The sequence below is a fragment of the Mirounga angustirostris genome, unplaced genomic scaffold (assembly GCF_029215605.1).
Source record: "Mirounga angustirostris isolate CCGP_5_RB_7025 unplaced genomic scaffold, mMirAng1.0.hap1 SCAF_17, whole genome shotgun sequence".
Taxonomy (NCBI): Eukaryota; Metazoa; Chordata; class Mammalia; order Carnivora; family Phocidae; genus Mirounga; species Mirounga angustirostris.
The window spans coordinates 48,205,172-48,224,606 of NW_026991725.1; the positions used below are offsets into that span (position 1 = coordinate 48,205,172).

At 46.5% G+C, this 19,435-nt stretch overlaps 1 protein-coding gene across 4 annotated transcripts in view; it reads right to left on the reverse strand.

Moving 5' to 3' along the window:
- MYH10 (myosin heavy chain 10) overlaps positions 1–19,435 on the reverse strand; it is a 124,959-nt gene that overhangs the window by 58,194 nt on the left and 47,330 nt on the right. For all 4 annotated transcript variants that reach the window (XM_045889878.3, XM_045889877.3, XM_045889876.3 and 1 more), the window contains 6 exons: positions 14,772–14,864; positions 5,411–5,474; positions 3,413–3,511; positions 1,203–1,346; positions 848–943; positions 119–237 (listed from right to left, as the gene is read on the reverse strand). In XM_045889878.3, the coding sequence (XP_045745834.1) occupies positions 119–237; positions 848–943; positions 1,203–1,346; positions 3,413–3,511; positions 5,411–5,474; positions 14,772–14,864 (615 nt within the window). The remainder of the gene's footprint in view (positions 1–118; positions 238–847; positions 944–1,202; positions 1,347–3,412; positions 3,512–5,410; positions 5,475–14,771; positions 14,865–19,435) is intronic.

The following is a 19,435-nucleotide window of genomic DNA, read 5'->3' on the forward strand; positions in this document are numbered from 1 at the left end:
GTACCAAGAACCACCTGTTACAGGGAGCCCTTATTAACGTTTGTTACACGCGGATGGGAAGGTCTCAGGACGACGGCCTGTCATTCAAACAAACGTGTGCTGACGACGCTGAACTTACCTGCTCTTTGGTCTGGGCTTTCTGCACGTAGTCTCGGCCGACCTTGATCCGGGGGGTGAGGATGGCCCGAGTAAACTCCATCACGTTCATGCCCAGGAGATGGCAGAGTTTCTGTGCAACTAGAGTGTGAAAAGCCTCCTAAGCACCAGACTCCCACCTGTGATCTAGTCACGACATACTCAGTAAGAAGCCTTATCAAGAAACGAACTGAGTAAGTCTTCAAGAAGGACAAGGCTCGGGTCTTCCGTCCTCTCAAGTGAATGCCGCTCGCTCTTAGGTAACACAAGACGGGCAGCAGGTCCTTATTCTGGGCAGTTTACCGGGAACCCACGGGGGATGCCCAGGAGGAGGCCTGAGTCCGTGTTTAACGTTTCGAAGCTGGGAGATTTCATATCAAAATCTAGATTTCCTTGAAAAATATTGACAATATTTGGCAACACGGGGCCTGTACTCCCGGCAAGGGAACAATTGTCCAGAATCCTAACCTACAGCCCCCGTTCAGGGGGAGCCTCGTGGGCTCTGCGGCGTGTGGCCCCCGGTGCTGGGGCAGGGTCTCCCCCGCCACCCTGGCTCGTCCCTCCCTCAGGGGCTCACCGGGCGGCCACCCCACTCCACACGGCTCCGAGGGAAGCCTCACGAGCTCGCTTCCATGCACACTGCACCCCGCGCTCGGAGAACACGCGACAAGCCACACACCACTACGAGCAAGACCTGCACTGGTCCGTGTACCTGTATTTTCCGGCATGGACGCCTGATCCGTATTTCGCTCCTTTTTGAAAGAAATATTTCCGAACTGGAGCACTGAAGACACTACTTTAAGCATTGCTTTATGTGGATGTAAAAAGGAAAAAAAAGAAAAAACAGAATTATTGCCTCAAAACGGAGCAGAGACATAGCCTCACTTATTCCGTGCTAAAAAATGCTACACGGACCTCTGTCGGTAAATTCCCGGCTCCCGGGAACTTGTACGATCAGGGGTGGTTCTCATGATTTGCCCGGTCGTCTTCTGGCTCACGTGACCCCCCCCACCCCCCGTGCAAGTCTTATCTAAGGAGCAGCCGACTCGCAGGGAAAGCCCACATACACAGAATCTCCTCGTGAGAGAAGCCCATGATGTGCATCGCCTCCATGGTCTCCTGGAAGTTATCTTTGTCTTGCTGCCCTGGGATGGGGATGTAGCCGTTGGAGAGGAATCTGTAGTTATTAAACCCTTCGAGGAGCAAATCCGCTGGAAGGAAAGAGAACGGGATGCGGTGTAACGTCCCCCCACGGACAAAGCATGCCCACTGGCGCCCGGGGCTGATCGCAGGGGAGCGGTGGCTCGCGTCCTCCCCACCACCACACGCTTCCTGCCACACTTTTTCTTTCTTCGTAGATGCATTTCAAAACCACACACCGTTTTCCGTCCTCCGCGTCAGTGAGGGAAAATGAGGGGGTCAACTAAAAACCGCAATCGGAGTTTTGGGGACAGTGGTTTACCGGCTCCATGAAATCGGTAACCGGGAAATGATGGATGTACGTTTTCCAGGTAACTCAGCCTTACTGTTTTCAGACTTAAGTATGTTAGGCATCTTTTCAGGGAAAGTTTTTAAGCCCTAGAGCCGATAAGCCTATGTTAGCAAAGCAGTTGAAAGCAGACATTACGGGACCAATATGACGACGACATGAACATAAAGACCAGACGTGGACGGTATAGGCCCCCATCCCAGCCAACGCCCCGAAACCCTTTCTCCGAGCCAGTCTGTTGGGCAGGAAGTTTGCCTTCGTGAGTGATGCACCACCTGTATGTACGATGGGCTATTCTAACGGCCGCCCCCGTTGATCACTTGTGTTTTAGGGGCTGTGAGTCAGAACTCAACGTTTGCTTTCGAGAAGTGTGTTCTTCGAGAGGAGCAGGATGTTTCTCAGGGGGGATCAGAAGAGACAGGGCTACTGATTATTTTTTGATTCATTACTAGTGCAGAGTTATTGCCAGTCTGAAAGCCTGAGGTTTTCCTCCTCTTGAGCATCACATACGGTCATCAGCTTGAACGCCTAGTTTCTCATGACAGTGATTCTATTAATTTGTGGCTCATTTTTTTTCCTTGTAGGTCTCTCATTTCTGGGCTCAATGCTTTCACAGGTGTCTGTGGTTAGCAAGAGCCTGGGCCCTGAGTGACAGGAGAGTACAAGGACCGTGTCTGTTGGGATCTCTGGAGAACACACATAATGGTCACATCGAAGGAGCACTGAATTCAAGACTCAGAAGAAATCAGGAAGTTGTGCATCTTCCCCTCGCCCTCAAATACCTCTGATCCAGCAAACTTCTGACCCGGAACTTTGCCCCCAACCAGTCCCTAAGCTTCCAGTCCTTAGGATTCAAGACAAAATAAATAAAAGTCCATTATAAGCTCCTTCTAGTGTTTGTGGAAGCATACAAATATATTTAATTGTAAACCTGGGAATAAAGATACTTACTGAACGTAACTTTATTAATTTATTTTTTCTTACTTTTTATCCTTACAAATGTTGAGACAGAACTTGTGTAAAAATCCATCATTTGTCTTCTAATTTAAAACTTTTAAGTTTTTTTTATCTTTATTTGAGAGCGAGCGAGAGCACAAGCTGGAGGAGGGGCAGAGGCAGAGGAAGAAGCAGACTCCCCGCTGAGCAGGGAGCCCGATGCGGGACTCGATCCCAGGACCCCGGGATCACGACCTGAGCCGAAGGCAGACGCTTAACGGACTGAGCCACCCAGGCGCCCCTAAAAATTTCTTTTAAAGAAAAGAAATAAACATAGAGAAGATAATGTAACACCGCCCACATAACTGCCACTTAAAATCAAGTATTTCTCCCATGGCATGGAAGTTCAATTTCATTTCCATTTTGGGGTGTATACGAAATGACAGTGAACCCCAGGACAAGACAGGAGGAACCGCAAAGGTCCACCCACACACGAGTTTTTCCCGCAGAGTCCGGTTCTGTGAGTGCGTGCTCTCTTCCTTAGGATTTTCTTAGCATTTCTTCCTCCAGTTTGCTTTGTTGTAAGAATGCAGCATATAAATGCATAGAACGTACAAAACACACGTTAACGGACTGGCTGTCCGTAAGCCTTCTCGTCAACAGTTAGCTACAGGTAGTTAGGTTGTGGGGGAGTCACAAGTTATTCGCGGATTTGTGACCGTGTGGGGTGCCAGCCCCGTATTGTTCAAGGCTCGCCTGCACGGTTTCCTCAAAACGTTCTTTTTCAAAAAAACTTAATACAAAAAACCATACTCCAATAAATAAAAAATAGTAAGAAACTTTGTAACTTACATTTTAGGTGTTCTCCTGCTCCAGATAACAACTGGTAAAAGATATGAAAAGTACGTTCGTCTTTTGCTTGACGAACGGCACGAGATTTTTCCAGAAGGTCTGAGTGAAGATGGTTAAGGATCGAACTGAAGAGGTGGCCGGCCCTCCCTCAGTGTCTATACAAATTTAAGTTGTAAAACATTTTCTTCCTCAGATATCTATTAGCCCTCCTGCGATGAACCATTCTGAACGGTTAAAACGTGTCAGTGAAAAAGGAAAATTACGCACTACGTCCCTCGCTCACCTGCGAGGATCGCGGATGGGAGGGAGCTCGAAGATCAGGGTGCTGCCCTCGCCCCACTCCACCCCACCAGCCCCTAATCCCGGTTATAGTCAAAGAACACAGCACAAACCAGGAACTCTAAGAAGCTATAAAAAGAAAGTTGAGCTGCTGAAGGAGGAAAAGCCTTATAGCAATTTATCACAATCTTACAAGTAAGGAAACCAAGGCACAAAGGGAATTAAAATAACACCGCTAGTAAGTTGTAGAGTCAGGAATCAAAGCTCAGTTGGACCCCACAACCCACGCGCTTGGCCCCCGTGCTCCCCAAGAGCTCCTCGTGGAAGGCCTCACGCAGGCGGTGCCGGCCCCTCGACATCCACAGTCTTGCACCAACTTTCCAAACACCGGAGACAGCCCTGATCAGATCAGCCACTGACCTGCTCGTGCTACTTCTCCAGAGCCGGCTGTGAGCCCCCCACCCGGGCTTCCCACATGGCACCTGCCCGCCCCCAACCCGCTCCTGCCTCCCAGACCATGGCACACCTGTCTGGGCATCTGGGGCGCGGATCTGGGACTTCACCAGGCTGAATTAATTTTGTATGTGCCAGATAGCTTTAGATTTTCAATTAGATCACCCCAAACACATCCTCCACACTTGGTGGAAAATACGTTCACACAAATCCCGTAGCAGACCAATGTGAAGAAACTCTAGATCCATCCCCCCGTCATTTCTCAAGTGATTCTTGTGTTTTCTGGCTCTGAGCGTATTCAGAGACGTAAGACACAATTCTGAATTAATGGGAAAATTTTGATCTCTCCCTTACCCGAGGAATAGAAACGTATTTCTATCACGGGATCTCTGATACTTGTCAGAAGTAGCAGAAAACTGTCGCCTATGTCCTTCCTAATTGGCATCCCATCATTCAGAATCATTTCTATCACCTCTTTAATCCAACTAATTCCATATGGAGTTATTCGTAAAGGCCACTATGCATGTGACATTTCGTCAGACAAGTCTATGTAGTTGACATTTGTTTTTCCTCTAGTTTTATTCTGCTGAACACTAACTGAAATGACTTGAACTCTGCACTTTCATAAGGCTTGTTTTGGGGGGCACATGCCCATCCCACGAATACCGGGAGCAGATAGTAAAAAGGGGCTAACCCAACGCCCAACTGAAGAGTGGTTCAATAGGATGGTATTCACCTGGAGGTTCTTTTTCTTTTTCTTTTTTAAAGATTTTATTTATTTATTTGACAGAGAGAGAGAGAGAGTGAGAGCAGGACCACAAGCAGGGGGAGTGGGAGAGAGGGATAAGCAGACTCCCTGCAGAGCAGGGAGCCCGATGCGGGGCTCGATCCCAGGATCCTGGGGTCATGACCTGAGCTGAAGGCAGACGCTTAACGACTGAGCCACCCAGGCGCCCCTCACCTGGAGGTTCTTCCACCATATCAACATTTCCTGGTTCACGTGCAGGCAATCCTCACCTCGATGGGACTCTCCACTGCCCCGGCCACGTGAACAGGGCAGGGCCCACTGTTAAAACAAACACCACCAGCAAAACAACACTTAGGGGTTAACATTCGGTAGCTGGAAGTATCTGACCGAGTCACGATCTCCCCGGGCTTCCGTCTGATCATCTGGGCAATGGGAGTCATATCACAGAGGGTCACCTTAAGGCTGGCCACAGAGGAAGTCACTCTTTAGTTTGGATTACGCCGTTACGAAAAGGATACACGTTTCAATGTTGGCCCCAACGATATAGCCAGTTACATCAAAGTTGATCCGAATAAACTTGCCCTGAAGATAAATCACAACAAGAAAATTAAAAGGACGGACGGACACAGAGGATATGAACAAATAAAGTGACAAACCAACGCGCCCTGCCAAGTATCCATGAGTTGGTTACAAAAATGGGTGTTAAATATTAACCTCAAATAGAAAGGGAAGGCAAAAGCCTCCGTAAATTCCCACAAAGCGGCAATAGGACAGGCTACCTTCCTGGGCTGTAACATAATAAAAATGAGACCCTAATCAATTAGAACTTTGAAAAAACTCTCCTACATAATCTGAGATAAGAGATTTCACAGCATTAAAGGAACACTGTATCCAGCCCCATATTGACAGGCTTGAGAAACGAAGTAGTACAGTTTCCTAGGAAAACAGAAATCCATTCAAGAAAAAAGGGAAAACTTGAATAGATCATAATCATTAAAAATGAAATATAATTACTTCTTCAAAAATGATGGATTGGTCTGATGAAACAGTTTTGCAAATTCCTAAGGAAAATTTAATGGCCCGACTACACATAACTTTTTTTTTTTACACATAACTGTTCTAAAGACATAGAAAATAGTGATTATTTCATAATTCATTTCATAAAGTTACCATAATACTGAATACCAAAACTGGTAAAGTGATTGTAAAAATGAGAAGGCAAAAATAAAAGCAAGTAGCTCACAAATTAAACCCTTTGCAAAACAAAGAAAACTGACGAATGGCAACAGATGGTTTATTCCACGACTTCAATGCTCGCTCATCATGCAGACAGTCAAGGGATTGGAAGGCTTTCCTTGGGGAAACGGACAAGCTGATTCCAAGATTTACAGGGAAATGGGAAGGACCTAAAAAAGTCACAACGATGTTGAGGAAGAGGAGCAGAGCCTCAAGGACTTGCACTACTAGATTTCAAAAAGCTCTAAGTTTATGAGAACAGGTTGGTATTGGTGGAAGGACAGAGATACAGATCAATGGATCAGAAGAGAGTCCAAAAATAGACCACACATCTACAGTCAATTCATCTTTCGACAAAAGGTGCCTGAATAATTTAATAGAGAAAGGACCAATCTTTCCAAAAAATGGTGCCTGAAAAATACGTAAAATGAAACCAAAAGAACCTAGACCCTTCCTCACACCATATAAAAAAGTTAACTCCGAAGAGATTAAACCTAGAAGCATGGGCTAAAACCATAAACTTCTAAAAAAAACAAACAAACAGGAGAAAATCCTTATGACCTTAAAGTAGAAAAAGTCTTCTTAGAATGTAAAGAGCATGAACCTTTAGAGTTTATCAACTAAAAATTGATAAACTGGATTTCATCAGAATCTAAAGCTTCTGTTCTTCAAAAGACACTGTAAAGACAATGAAAAGAGAAACCACAGACCAGCAGAGAATATCTGCAATATACCTACCTGGTGAAAGACTTATTCCCAGAATATATAAAAAAACAATTCCATAACAAGACAACCCAAGAAAAACATTGGGTAAAGTATCTAAACAGATTATCTCATCAAAGAAGATATGTAAACAGTCAATAGTATATGAAAGGACGCTCAATGTCATGAGTTATTAGAGAAATGCAAAATAAATGAGCATAAAGACATACAAGTACATACCTGCTAAAATGGCTAACATTCTGAAGAAAGACCAGCCATGAGACAGAACAGCTAGAACTCTCCTAAGACCCCGGTAAGAATATAAAGCAGACAGTCACTTTGGAGAAGTCTGCGGGTTTCGTATTAAGTGAAACGTAAGTTACCATATGCCCCAGCAATCTCACTCCTAGGTAGTCACCCAAGAGACACAAAAGCATGTGTCCACATCGAGACTTGCAGTGAATGTTCAAAGCCACTTTATTCGTAATGGTCTTCCAATGGAAACAACCCAAAACGTCCAGAGTGGTGAACGGATAAAGAAACTGTGGTATGGGGTGCCTGGGTGGCTCAGTCTTTAAGCGTCTGCCTTCGGCTCAGGTCATGATCCCAGGGTCCTGGGATCGAGCCCCGCATCGGGCTCCCTGCTCTGCGGGAAGCCTGCTTCTCCCTCTCCCACTCCCCCTGCTTGTGTTCCCTCTCTCGCTGTGTCTCTGTCAAATAAATAAATAAAATCTTAAAAAGAGAGAGAGAGGAAAGAAAGAAAGAAAAGAAAGAGAAAAAGAAAGAAAGAAAAAAAAAGAAAGAAAGAAAAGAAAGAAACTGGGGTATAATCACACGGTGGAATATTACGGAGCAATAAAAAGGAACAAGCCAGTGATACACCCAACAACATGGATGGATCCAAAAATAGCACGATGTTGTATGAAAGAAACTAGACATAAAACACCATGTATTATAGGATTCCATTTACCTGACATTGTAAAGAAAACAGACCACAGAGACAAAACAGATCAGTGGCTCCCAGGGCTGGGGAAGGAGGAGGGAACGGACAACATGAAGGCGAAAGGGAGGTTCCTGGAGGAAAGGAAATATTCTCTCTCCGGGCCACGGTGCTGGCCTCACTCTGATATGCATGCGTCTAACCCTGTCTAACTGTACGCTGAAAAGGGTGAATTTTATTGGATGTAAGATATAACTCAGCCTAATTTTTATAAATAATCAAGGGAGAGATCTCAGGACCCCTTAGATAAATGCCAATTAAAAAATATAATTAAATATCCGTTCCTTCTATTTACCATGAACAGATTACACGTTGGCCTACCCCCTCTACCAAGGTGTCCAGTCCGCTCCCCCAGCCTCTTACCCACTAGGCCCCTTCTTATGCCATTCCTACATTTACTGCATAAATATTTGTTTTAAGTACAAAAAATGAGTAGTCGGTATTGGGATGCCACCACAAATTTTGACATTATGTGGGAATTATGCTGCAGTAATGTTGACTTTTGAAACTGAAAACAAGGGAATAATTCACTAAAAATCAGTACTTCATTATATTTTTTGCTCAGTATTACGAGCACTCGTGAAGAACTCACCCAATTTTCCAATTTCGAAAATTGCACACCGAGCTAGGAAAACAAGGGAAAACGAGAATGCGCGTGGGGCTCTTGGGGGCGGGGGGGGATCTCTAATACGATCTGAAAACCCCACTCTGCCCAGGAGATGCATGGCTGGTAAGCACTTTACACAAATCCTACAACCATGGCCTTGAGAGCAAGGCTAACCTAATGCCCCCAAATAGAAGCAGACCCATGAGGCCCTGCCCTTTCGAGGCCTCGAGGACATCGTGTAGGGCACCTCCAAAGGACCGACAGGTGCTACGGGGACACAGAGGGAGACTCGGAGAAGCAGTACCATTTGAGCTGAGTGAACTTGCAGCTTATGTTCGTCTGCTTCCGGCTAAATGGTAACTAAAGGGAGGTTCTGTGCCTGTTTACTTTAAGCTCTTGGAAATAAAACCACAATGAACGGCAGGAGTCTGTGACACATCGCAATTGGATTTTGACCTCTCGGCCACAAGAAAAAGCACTCCATAATTTCCAAGCGATAGAACCTTCTGGCTGACGGCGACCCGAAGGGGCCCCTGGAGGCCCCTCTATGTTCCTCTGCCAAGAGGCTGTCTTCAAACGTTACGCGAAGAAACTCGTAGTCACGCTGCACACCCTTCGGATTTCCGCACAGGTCAGACGATTGAAGTCGTCAGAGTATCTGGAATCTACTTTCAAGCCCCGCAGCCTCAAGGGGATGCTCTGTACGTGTGTGAGTTCCCGCCACTACAAATCTCCACTCTGGGGGCAGCTTTGGCCCTAAATGGGAAAACCCATTCTGGGAGCAATGAGCTGGACTTAATCCGAGACCAGAGGGCGGTGTTCACCTCCAAACTATGCCAGAAGCTTCGCTCATTAGGAAAAGCAGGGTAAGTAAGTGTTCTCGTTACTTAGTAGAACGGATGTGAGGATTCCTGGGGTAACATGGACGGACTGGAAGGACACAGACACCCCCAGTCTGGTGTGAACAAGGTGCTAAGCCTCCAGAAAGGCCCGGAGGCCGTGGAGGCTGTCGGGAAGGCTGCCTCGGGCTCCACGCTGAATCGGCGCCACTGGTTTCCTGCACCAGGCCACACTCGGACATGGTCACATCTGCCCCCGCAGGTGTCTTCAGTGGGAGGGGGAGAGAACCAACGGGACTGAGCAGGGACTGCGTTCGATTTACCTACAAAACTGTTTTTAGTCTGCTTGTGAGGACACAGGACTCTGCTGGCCCCACTCTGGGGAGGCACCGGAGCCTTTACCAAGCTCTACTGAGGCTAAGTACCTACCAAAAGGCACCTAGCATTGGGGATTGTCTAAGTGGCTCAATTCCGTTTGGAGGGAAAATAAAAAAGATCTGCACAAATATAGAGAGTGACTCGTACCAAACCTTTCTGAGAGAAGATGTATCTGCTGATACAAGTCAGAAATTGAAGTCCCTGTTTTAAAAGTTTCATTACAAGAGATTCATTTGACATAAATCTCCTCCATCTGGAACGCGTTTGGCTTCTCCGTAAACAGAACGGGCCTAACTGTGAACGATTATTTTTATAAGGGTAATGCTCTCCTCAAAGAATCCCCCTTAACACAAGCCAGATGCTAGCATCTTTGAAAGAAAAGATATTCTTCAGGAAATGATTCGTCTATATCAGATCAAAGAAATGGAAACAAATGGATTCTAAAAGCTTGTGGAGTTTATGGTTTCGAATATTTTCACGGCAAGCCTGCGTCCTGCACGTAACGACTCCATGTGGCTCCACTGTATACGGGGTGTGCCTCTCAGCATCGCATTTCTCTTCCAGCACGACGTGGGACGCCAATCCCAGCCCCAAGCCCGGCCCGTCCAAACCTTCTGTTCCCAGAGGGCCTGGCCCACGCAATACTCCCCCTGAGCTCAACTGTATAATGAAGTAAGACCTGGGTGAAGGCAGGCTCCAGGAGGCTGGGGAACTCTTGCTGTGTAGGCAACCACACTGTAACATAAATATGCGCCTACTGTATACCCACGCGTGCGAGCCACAGTGCCACGAACTAAGGATCTGGAGAGCAGGGAAACAGGCCCGACTGGGAGAGACGTCACATACCAGGACAGGGGGGCGCTCACCCAGACTGTGAGGAAAGCCAAGAGGACACCGTGCAGAGAGCAACAGAGGAATGACCTCGGATAGGGCTTTGGACCAATCAGGTACTGAGGAGAGGCAGAAGGAGAACTGTAGACAGATCTGAAATGAGTTCCGGAAGCACGGCCGACAGGATTCGCTCCAGTCTGCACACGGGCCAAGAGGAGAGGCTGAGGCCAGGAGGAGTCCTACTTTATTTTTCTGGGCGTTTGTGGGTTTACTTTGTTTTACGCATACACAACTGGGTGATCTGCTGGGACCACGTCCTGACAGAAGACATAAGAACAGATTTCGAATAGAAAAGGTTCCGGTTGGAACATGTGAAATCTGAGAGCTCTATTAAGATATCCAAATGGAAAGACATGTGAATACCACAGTGCCTGGCAAAGGACAGGAGCCAAATAATTAACTGAAGGGCCCAACAGCAAAATCTAAATTCTAGAAGGTGTGATTGAAAGATGAGCCCACACCGGCTACCCTCGAACGCCAGAGAGACAAAGCGCTGGCCACGCCCACGGGGACTTGCCAAAGGGACGCCTGCAGCCGACTGAGCTCCTGTCCCCCAGAGCAACCAACTACTTTACCGTTTTTCATGGAACCACTAAAATCAACTACTCGCTGTGGCTTTGTGCATTTAATGCCTTAGGATGTGTTAGTAGCTAGCGACTGCTGTTTCTTTGAAAAAATCCTATATAGCGATATATAAAGTTGACTTTCTAAGAATTACAGCCCAGAGCCAACAATGTAAAGACACCTTTGTTTCGCCATTGAACGACTAGCTCTGGGTGAGACACTGCCTTAGTGAAAAATCGTCTTTTCTTAAAAAAGATTCGCTTTTAATAGGTTAGACTGAGTATACATCGAGATTATAATTAATCCAGGAGCACTATAATCCAGATTATAATCCAGATTATAATCCAGGCGCTTTGGGAGGTGGCTTCCAGCTGAAACTGGGTTTATCGAGGATTTAGATTAGATGGGTGATCCTTGCTGGAATCGATTCTGCTAGAAAACTAAGAAATTCGTCCTGCCAGTGGGACGTAACACAAGTTCCTACCAGAATTATTTATATCAACCTTGGGAATAGGATGCATAAACAATAAGCTTGAAGGAGACTCGTGTAAAGTAATTACTTCGCAAATAAATTTCAGGAAGTGATTACCTTGATTTAAGACTCCAATTTAGAGAAACAAGCTGGACCGGGGTTTCTCAACCTCGACATAACTGCCATTTTGGGCTGGATAATTCTTTTTTTTTTTTTTTTTTAAGATTTTTATTTTTATTTATTTGAGACAGAGAGAATGAGAGAGAGCATGAGAGGGAGGAGGGTCAGAGGGAGAAGCAGACTCCCCGCCGAGCAGGGAGCCCGATGCGGGACTCGATCCCGGGACTCCAGGATCATGACCTGAGCCGAAGGCAGTCGCTTAACCACCTGAGCCACCCAGGCGCCCTGGGCTGGATAATTCTTGGATGTTTAGCAGCATCCCTCGCCTCTACCCACTAGCTGTTGGAGGCCCACCACTACCCGTCACGCGAACCAAATAACCAAAAATGCCTCCGGACACTACCAAACATCCCCTGAGGGTCTCCAACTGAGAGCCACTGAGCTCCAGTAACGCAAATCACAGATCATAGCCTACATCCGTCAATATGGAACTCTCTCTTAACAATGTGTGGCAGCCAACTTCCAAGATGGCGCCAGGAATCCCCAACATCTGGTGTTGCCCTCATAGTGCATTTGTGCAGTCCCCTCCCCCACAGTGTATCAGGGCTGATCTGTGTGACCAGTAAAGTACATCAAAGGGTTGGTATGTGACTTCCAAGGTCATAAAGAACACCGTGTGGCTTCTGTCTTGCTCTCTTGGATCACCTGCTCTGGGGAAACACCAGCTGCCATGTCACGAGCGGGCATCTCTCCAGAGAGGCCTTTGAGGTGAGGAACCAAGAATTCCCACCAAAAGCTGCCCGAGTCAGCTCAGAAGAAGATCCTCCAGCCTCACCAAGCCTTCCGAGGACTGTAGCCCCAGCCGACACCACCTTAGCGACACCTTCATGAGAGGCCCTGAGTCAGAACCACCCATCACGCAGACGCACTGAGGTGACAGAGGTTTCAAGTCACTAGGCTTAGGGCAACTTGTTACATAGCAACAGGGAATCAATACGGAATTATACGTCCACCTGTCCCAAACACAAAATCGCTGGCAGGTAGATGGATCCTGACCACTAAGTAACTGACTCACTACCTTCTTCACCAAAGGACACAAAGGACTGGTTGGCAGCAATTTAACTTTGCCGGGCAAAGAGGAGACCATCACAAAATGGTTTCTCCTGAATTTCAAGTGTGGTTCGGGGCAGGGGGAACTGGAATAGACTGGTAACTTGATTTATGTGGTAAAACAGAACATTTTCCACTCAGAAGTCCTTGTAAACCTTCACGGAGATTCACATACCAAAGCTGGTAGCTCACTGTGTCTTCAATCCCATGACACAGCCACTAAACACAGGGCTTTCAGGGGCAAGAATTTAAGATTTAAAATGTGGCTCAGGCTCAATGCTGATGATTCAGGGGATGATAAAAACTCTACCAACAAAGTTTAGCGTCCCCAGTTCTTTTATAAACCCCAAAATCACGGCCACGCTTCGTCCTGACACAGGTGTACTTGTTGTCCCACTCTGTACGTAAAGAGCTAACGTAATTACCTAATGAACTTGGGTTAAATGAATCTTCAAAATTTATCTTACTAGGAATACGCAATATTCCAAACCAAGAGATCCCTATTTCGTGCATAACTTGGAGAACCTCTTGTACCTTAAACTACCTCTGAGGGTGCCATGGGCCGAGTCATGTCCCACCCCAAATTCTTATGTCAAAGTCCTAAGCCCCAGTGTCTCAGAACATGACTATATTTGGAGACACGGTCTTTAGAAAGATAATTAAGTTAAAACGAGGTCACTAGGGCCCTAGTCCCACATGACTGGTGTCCTTTCAAGAAGAGAAGAGGACACAGGCGCACGCAGAGGGAGACCCATGTGGCAGTCTACAAGCCAAGGAGAGAGGCCACAGAAGAAACCAACCCTGCCGCAACCTTGGTCTTGGGCTTCCAGCCTCCAAGAGTGAGAAAATCAAGCTCTACTGTTTAGGGCCCCCAGTTTGGGGTGCTCTTTATAGCGGCCCTGGCAGACTCAGAGAGAGGGTTATCTGGCTACCTTTGGGTTCACCGGGTCCTCTGTGAGCCCGTATCTGGTAACTTCCAGTAATCACCCATTCTGTGCGGTCACAAAGTCAATGTGAACGCCATGACTTTACATTCTCAGAGGAAAACCGTACGGCCCAATGGTACTAGATTCCCCCAAAACTACCCATCAAGGAGTCATCAGAACGGAAGTGTCTCATCTTCTACAAATACTTCTAATATCAGGAGGGAGGAAAAACAGAGAATTAACTCTCAACGATTTAAGCAGAAATAACTGAAATCGAAGACCCTCTCCAATCTCACTGTGCAAACAGTTATTGAATCTGGAGGACTATAATCCAGGGCGAAAGATGGACGGTGGGGCGGGCCCCATTTCGCTGCATATGGTTCTAGAGCAGATCTGCCACCGACGTGTCGACGAGTTGCCGGACGGGGAGCGCAGGGTTCCTGCAAGAAGGCCCATCTGGCCAACACCTAGGAGGACAGCCTCAGGCACTCTGGGATAGATGGTCCAACGGACGGAGAGAGGGAAGCTCTCCAGAACTAACAAAGCCCAATAGCTGAGAAGAATTTTTACAGAGAAGGCACAGTACTGACCCATTATTCTGACGTCCGTATCCTGGAGAAACAGGGAGTATCAACAGGACAAGTGACTACATTGAATACCAGCTGTTTGTGGAGCACGGACACTCCCAGTGGTGCTGGGTGCTAAGTCCTCCACGTGCATCTCACTTCATCGCCACGCTGGGCCCGCAACAAGTATTACAGATCAGCCCTGAAGACGAAGTCATCTACCCGCACAGTATAATTATATACGTAACTACACCACTACAATCACTTTCCCATTTTTTTTCCTTTTTAAAAATGCAACTACGAGAAAATTTAAAATTACATGAGACTCATCACGTTTCTACTGCTCTATCCTACATCTACTAGCCTCTCCCTAAAATCCAGGAAGAGAAGTATTCTGGCTGCTTAATCACACTAGACATTTAACTAGACATCAGAGAAATGAAAAGTTTCTGGTGCTTTCAAACTTACGAAGCGAGATGAATTATCATTTTTCACAGTCTTCGCATTTCCAAATGATTCCAGAATTGGATTTGCTTGCAAAAGCTGCCGTTCAAGTTCCCCCTAAAAGACATTACACATACGCACATACACACACACACACAAAGCAGATGTACGTTAATCTCATGTCTTTACTCCAGTCCTCGGGGGGAAAATACAAAACAAAAACTCGTCCTCTTTTCCTCCGTGTTTTCATTTTGTGTGCCACCCCGTAACCTTCTTGGCTTTATTCTTGGTCCCATGAGGCTCTGCTAAAGGAAAACAATTAGCGTTTATAAAGTGATCAGGAGAAGGAAAGGTCACATTGGTCACAGGAGAGAACTCTGAGGGCAGGGCACATAATCTAGGTGGAGAATTTTGAAAATAAAATGAATGGGTTTTCATGAAATGAAATCTAGCAGGATGCTGCGATGAAGAACATATTAATACTTACTCTTCTGTTTATTTCTACTCTGTTCCAGTGAGTTCAGGCAGCCAATCCTAATTATAACCACTAGGAGCACCTGGGTGGCTCAGTGGGTTAAGCGTCTGCCTTCGGCTCAGGTCATGATCCCAAGGTCCTGGGATCGAGTCCCGCATTGGGCTCCTTGCTCAGCGGGGAGCCTGCTTTTCCCTCTGCCTGCCGCTCCCTCCGCTCTCTCTCTCTCAAATAAATAAGTAAAATCTTTAAAAAAAAACAATAACCTCGAGACCGTTGGAAGACGTGTCATTTTTCCAAGGGCTTCACCCAGTATCTTAATGAGGCAGACAGAGCAACATCCTCACCTCCACTTTCAGAAGGGACAGAGATGGGGGCATGCTGCTGCGGACTTCTGCTCAGATTTGAAAGGCTAAGTAGAGAGTCTGTGATAGACTCTATGCTTGACCCTGTGTCTTTAAATCATGTGCAAATTCGGCTACACGACAGATTTTTACAAACAAAAGATGTAAGAATATTAATATGTGCCTTGATGATGACACGTGATAGGAAGCTGTAGGAGAAGCCTGATGCTAGTTCTGGCCACAAAAAAGCACGAGAAAGTGACGCTGTGTTCCCGGAATGTCATGTTAGAATTATACTGTCGGGCTTAGAGAAATCTGCGTTTTGCAAACACAGATCTTACCCCTGTGTTTTAAGATACCACAGTATTCTAGACCTGAAGAAAGGATTACAAACCACTAGCAAATATAATTCTCTGAGCAAAAGAGGGATAAAAAGACCTTCCTTTGAGATTCTTTTTTTTTTTTTTTTTTAAAGATTTTATTTATTTATTTGACAGAGAGAGGGACAGCGAGAGAGGGAACACAAGCAGGGACAGTGGGAGAGAGAGAAACAGGCTTCCCGCCAAGCAGGGAGCCCGATGAGGGTCTCGATCCCAGGACCCTGGGATCATGACCTGAGCCGAAGGCAGACACTCAACAAACTGAGCCACCCAGGCGCCCCACTCCCCAGATTTCTTAAACATGATCTCCTGGTAACCAATTTTAACAACTGAGAGGCATCATTAAAGAATGGTAGTTATCAGGGCATCTGACTTTAGCTCAGGTCATGATCCTGGGGTCCTGGGATCAAGCCCTGCATTGGGCTCCCTTGGTTCAGTGGGGAGCCTGCTTAAGTTTCTCTCCCTCTCCCTCTCCCTCTGTCCCCTGCCCCCCACAGTCCCTCTCTCTCCCTCTCTCAAATTAAATAAAATCTTAAAAAAAAAAAAAAAAAAAGAACGTCAGTTATCGTTCTGTACTAACGGAGGGCCTTGCCCCCGGAGATCAGCACTCGCCCCCATCAGTGTGCCCATGACCAACACCTTACAAAGCCCTTGGTGTCTAGCTCTGCAAAAATTGGGCTCTAGAATTCTTCTTACCTCACTCAGTCTGTGTGATCAGAATGCAGAACCTGTCAGAAAAACACTGAATTTTCATAAATGGGGCATTACCTTTACACTAAACATCAACTGTTAGATCAAGGAACTAGAATGTAGAGTCCTTAAAATTACACACCATCATCCTGTCCCATCACAATAAAAATACTTGAATACTTTACCTTTCAAATGTTTTCCTAACTTGCAGATAAAATGTGTGTTGCGCAACCCACTTTAATATTCCCTAGGTGTGGCTACAAGGATTCTTTGCTCCTTTAAGTGTACATGGGTGTGCTTATGTGTGTGATCTCGGATTTTATTCTTTCTTCTGCCCGCTTGGAATAACTGGTTGTACCCCCTGGACCTGGCTCAGTCAGTGTGAGGTCAGAAGGATGCCCCGTGTCTGCTGAAGGAATGTACAATCAGGGGTCCCCAAACGTGCTAGTAGTGCTTGGGGAGGGGTTGGTGGTGAGTCAAAGGCAGCAGTAGGTATTGGGCGAAGGGCCCTCGCTGTCACCATGGGACCTGCCGACTGGGGCACTCCCAGGCCTCTGCTGTCGGGTCACTACGTTAACAGGGTCGTGTATTACTTTCCTCCTAATGGACTGGTGGCATCATGGAGACCAAGTAAGGATCTCAGTAACTCAGAAACGAATCACAAAAAGCTGGACACAAAGCCAACATCAGAAAACACACAGAAAGGGGCGCCTGGGTGGCTCAGTCGGTTAAGCGTCTGCCTTCGGCTCAGGTCATGATCCCAGAGTCCTGGTGGCTCAGTCTTTGTCTGCCTTTGGCTCAGGTCATGATCTCAGCGTCCTGGGATCGAGCCCCGCATCGGGCTCCCTGCTCAGCGGGAAGCCTGCTTCTCCCTCTCCCACTCCCCCTGCTTGTGTTCCCTGTCTCGCTGTGTCTCTCTCTCTGTCAAATAAATAAATAAAATCTTAAAACACACACACACACAAAAAGGGTCTTAAATGAAGAAATTACCATGAAATTTGACCATTTTGGTGTTGTACAATTTCTCATTTTGACTGAACAGCGCTAACATCACTCAACCAAATTACGAAGCCATTTATAAACCCTCAGGGGACAGTGACTAAGCGCTAACCTTTCCACTAGAATCAGATAGGCGATGTCCCCTGTTTCTATTCTATAGGACAACAAGAAATGTCTTTTGGGAAAGTGGCGGGGGGGGGAATTAGCATTAGGTATTGAAATTATTTTTAACATTCTAAGTATTTAAAATTATATGATGCTTTAAAGGATTACCAATCACGATGAAAACCATATCCTTGTGTTTACTGTATAGTATATTAATATACACTTGCTATAATATGATAGATGTAAGAGGAGTTTGAAATTGGTAAACCTCCAGTTCAGCCAGCAATGGGACGTGGGCTGGGATCGTCTGGGCTTTGCAGGCCTGGCTGGGTAGAGCTGCAGGTGTCCCCACTGCCCACAAGAGGGCTGAAAATCAGTGGCAGCCACTCATCCACCGTACTGAGAACCAGACTTAATCTCCACTGGCAGGCCCTCTTTTCTGTACTTGCTACTTGCGATCTGTCACCAGCCTGTCTTAGTTCAAGGTGGTTTAGACCAGTAGATAGGAAGCCATCCCGAAGCTGCCATCCAGATGTGGATGAGTCAAAAGTGGGTTGGGCTGGTGGGCTGGCCTGAAGGAGAGTCATTCTTAGAGGAAGGTCACGTTTTAGAAATCAGCTGTTTGCAGATCTGCTCTGAACTTGGCCTGGGTTCAGACTCTCGAGTGGCCCTGGACTCTGCCAGATTTCGAGGTCCGTAACAGCAATCTACGGTGAGGGAGCGGGTCACCCAAACCACTTCCAGGAGCCTGGGGGACAAAGCCAAGTAAGACTTAGCTCCGTTAGAAGGAGTACGCCATATGTTTACAGGTCAGTGCTTACCATTTACTGCTTAAATACTGTGACCTTCACCTTGAAAACTGATTTATATTTGTTTGTATTTCCATAATGAGGAGTAAGTTTTAAAGGCAAGCACAAAGTCCTGCGGGAATGGCTCAAATAGAACAAGGAGGACAAACATGGCCACGAGATGGGGAAATTGGCATCCTCGTAAATTTCGGGGGGGGGGGAGGGCGTGCAGAATGGCACCGTCGCTCTGAAAATCGGTGGGGTGGGCCCTCAAAATGTGAAACAGAACACTACCCCGCCCCAGCAATGCCACTCCCAGGCACACACCCCGGAGAGTGGGAAACACAGGTCCACACAGACACTTGTACATAACTGTTCACTGAGGCATTATTCAAAGTGGCCCCCAACTGGAAACAATCCAAATGCCTATCAGCTGATGAATGGATAAACGAAACGTGGCCGATTTAATAGATTTAGTAGAACGGAGTACCATTCGGCCAGGGAAAGGAATGGAATAATTATACACGCCATGCCACGGATAAACCGTGCAAACATCATGCTGAGGGGAAGAACGGTCTAGACAGCCACATTCTCTAGGGTTCCATTCATAGAAAATATGCACAATGGGCAAATTCGTAGAGACAGAAAATAGATGAATGGTTTCCGGAGGCTGGAGGGACGTGGAAGGGGATGCCTAATGGGTTTCTTTTTGGGGTGATGAGAAGGTCCTCAAGTTTACCGCAGGGATGACTGCGTAACTCAATGTACTAAAAACAACGATGCTGGACTGTAGGAATGCGTGAATTTGATGGCATGTGAATTAAACCTTAATAAAGCTGTTTAAAAAAAAAAAAAAAGAAGGAGCAAAGAAACAAAGGAGCCTAGAAATGCCTCCCCCATTGTCCTGATG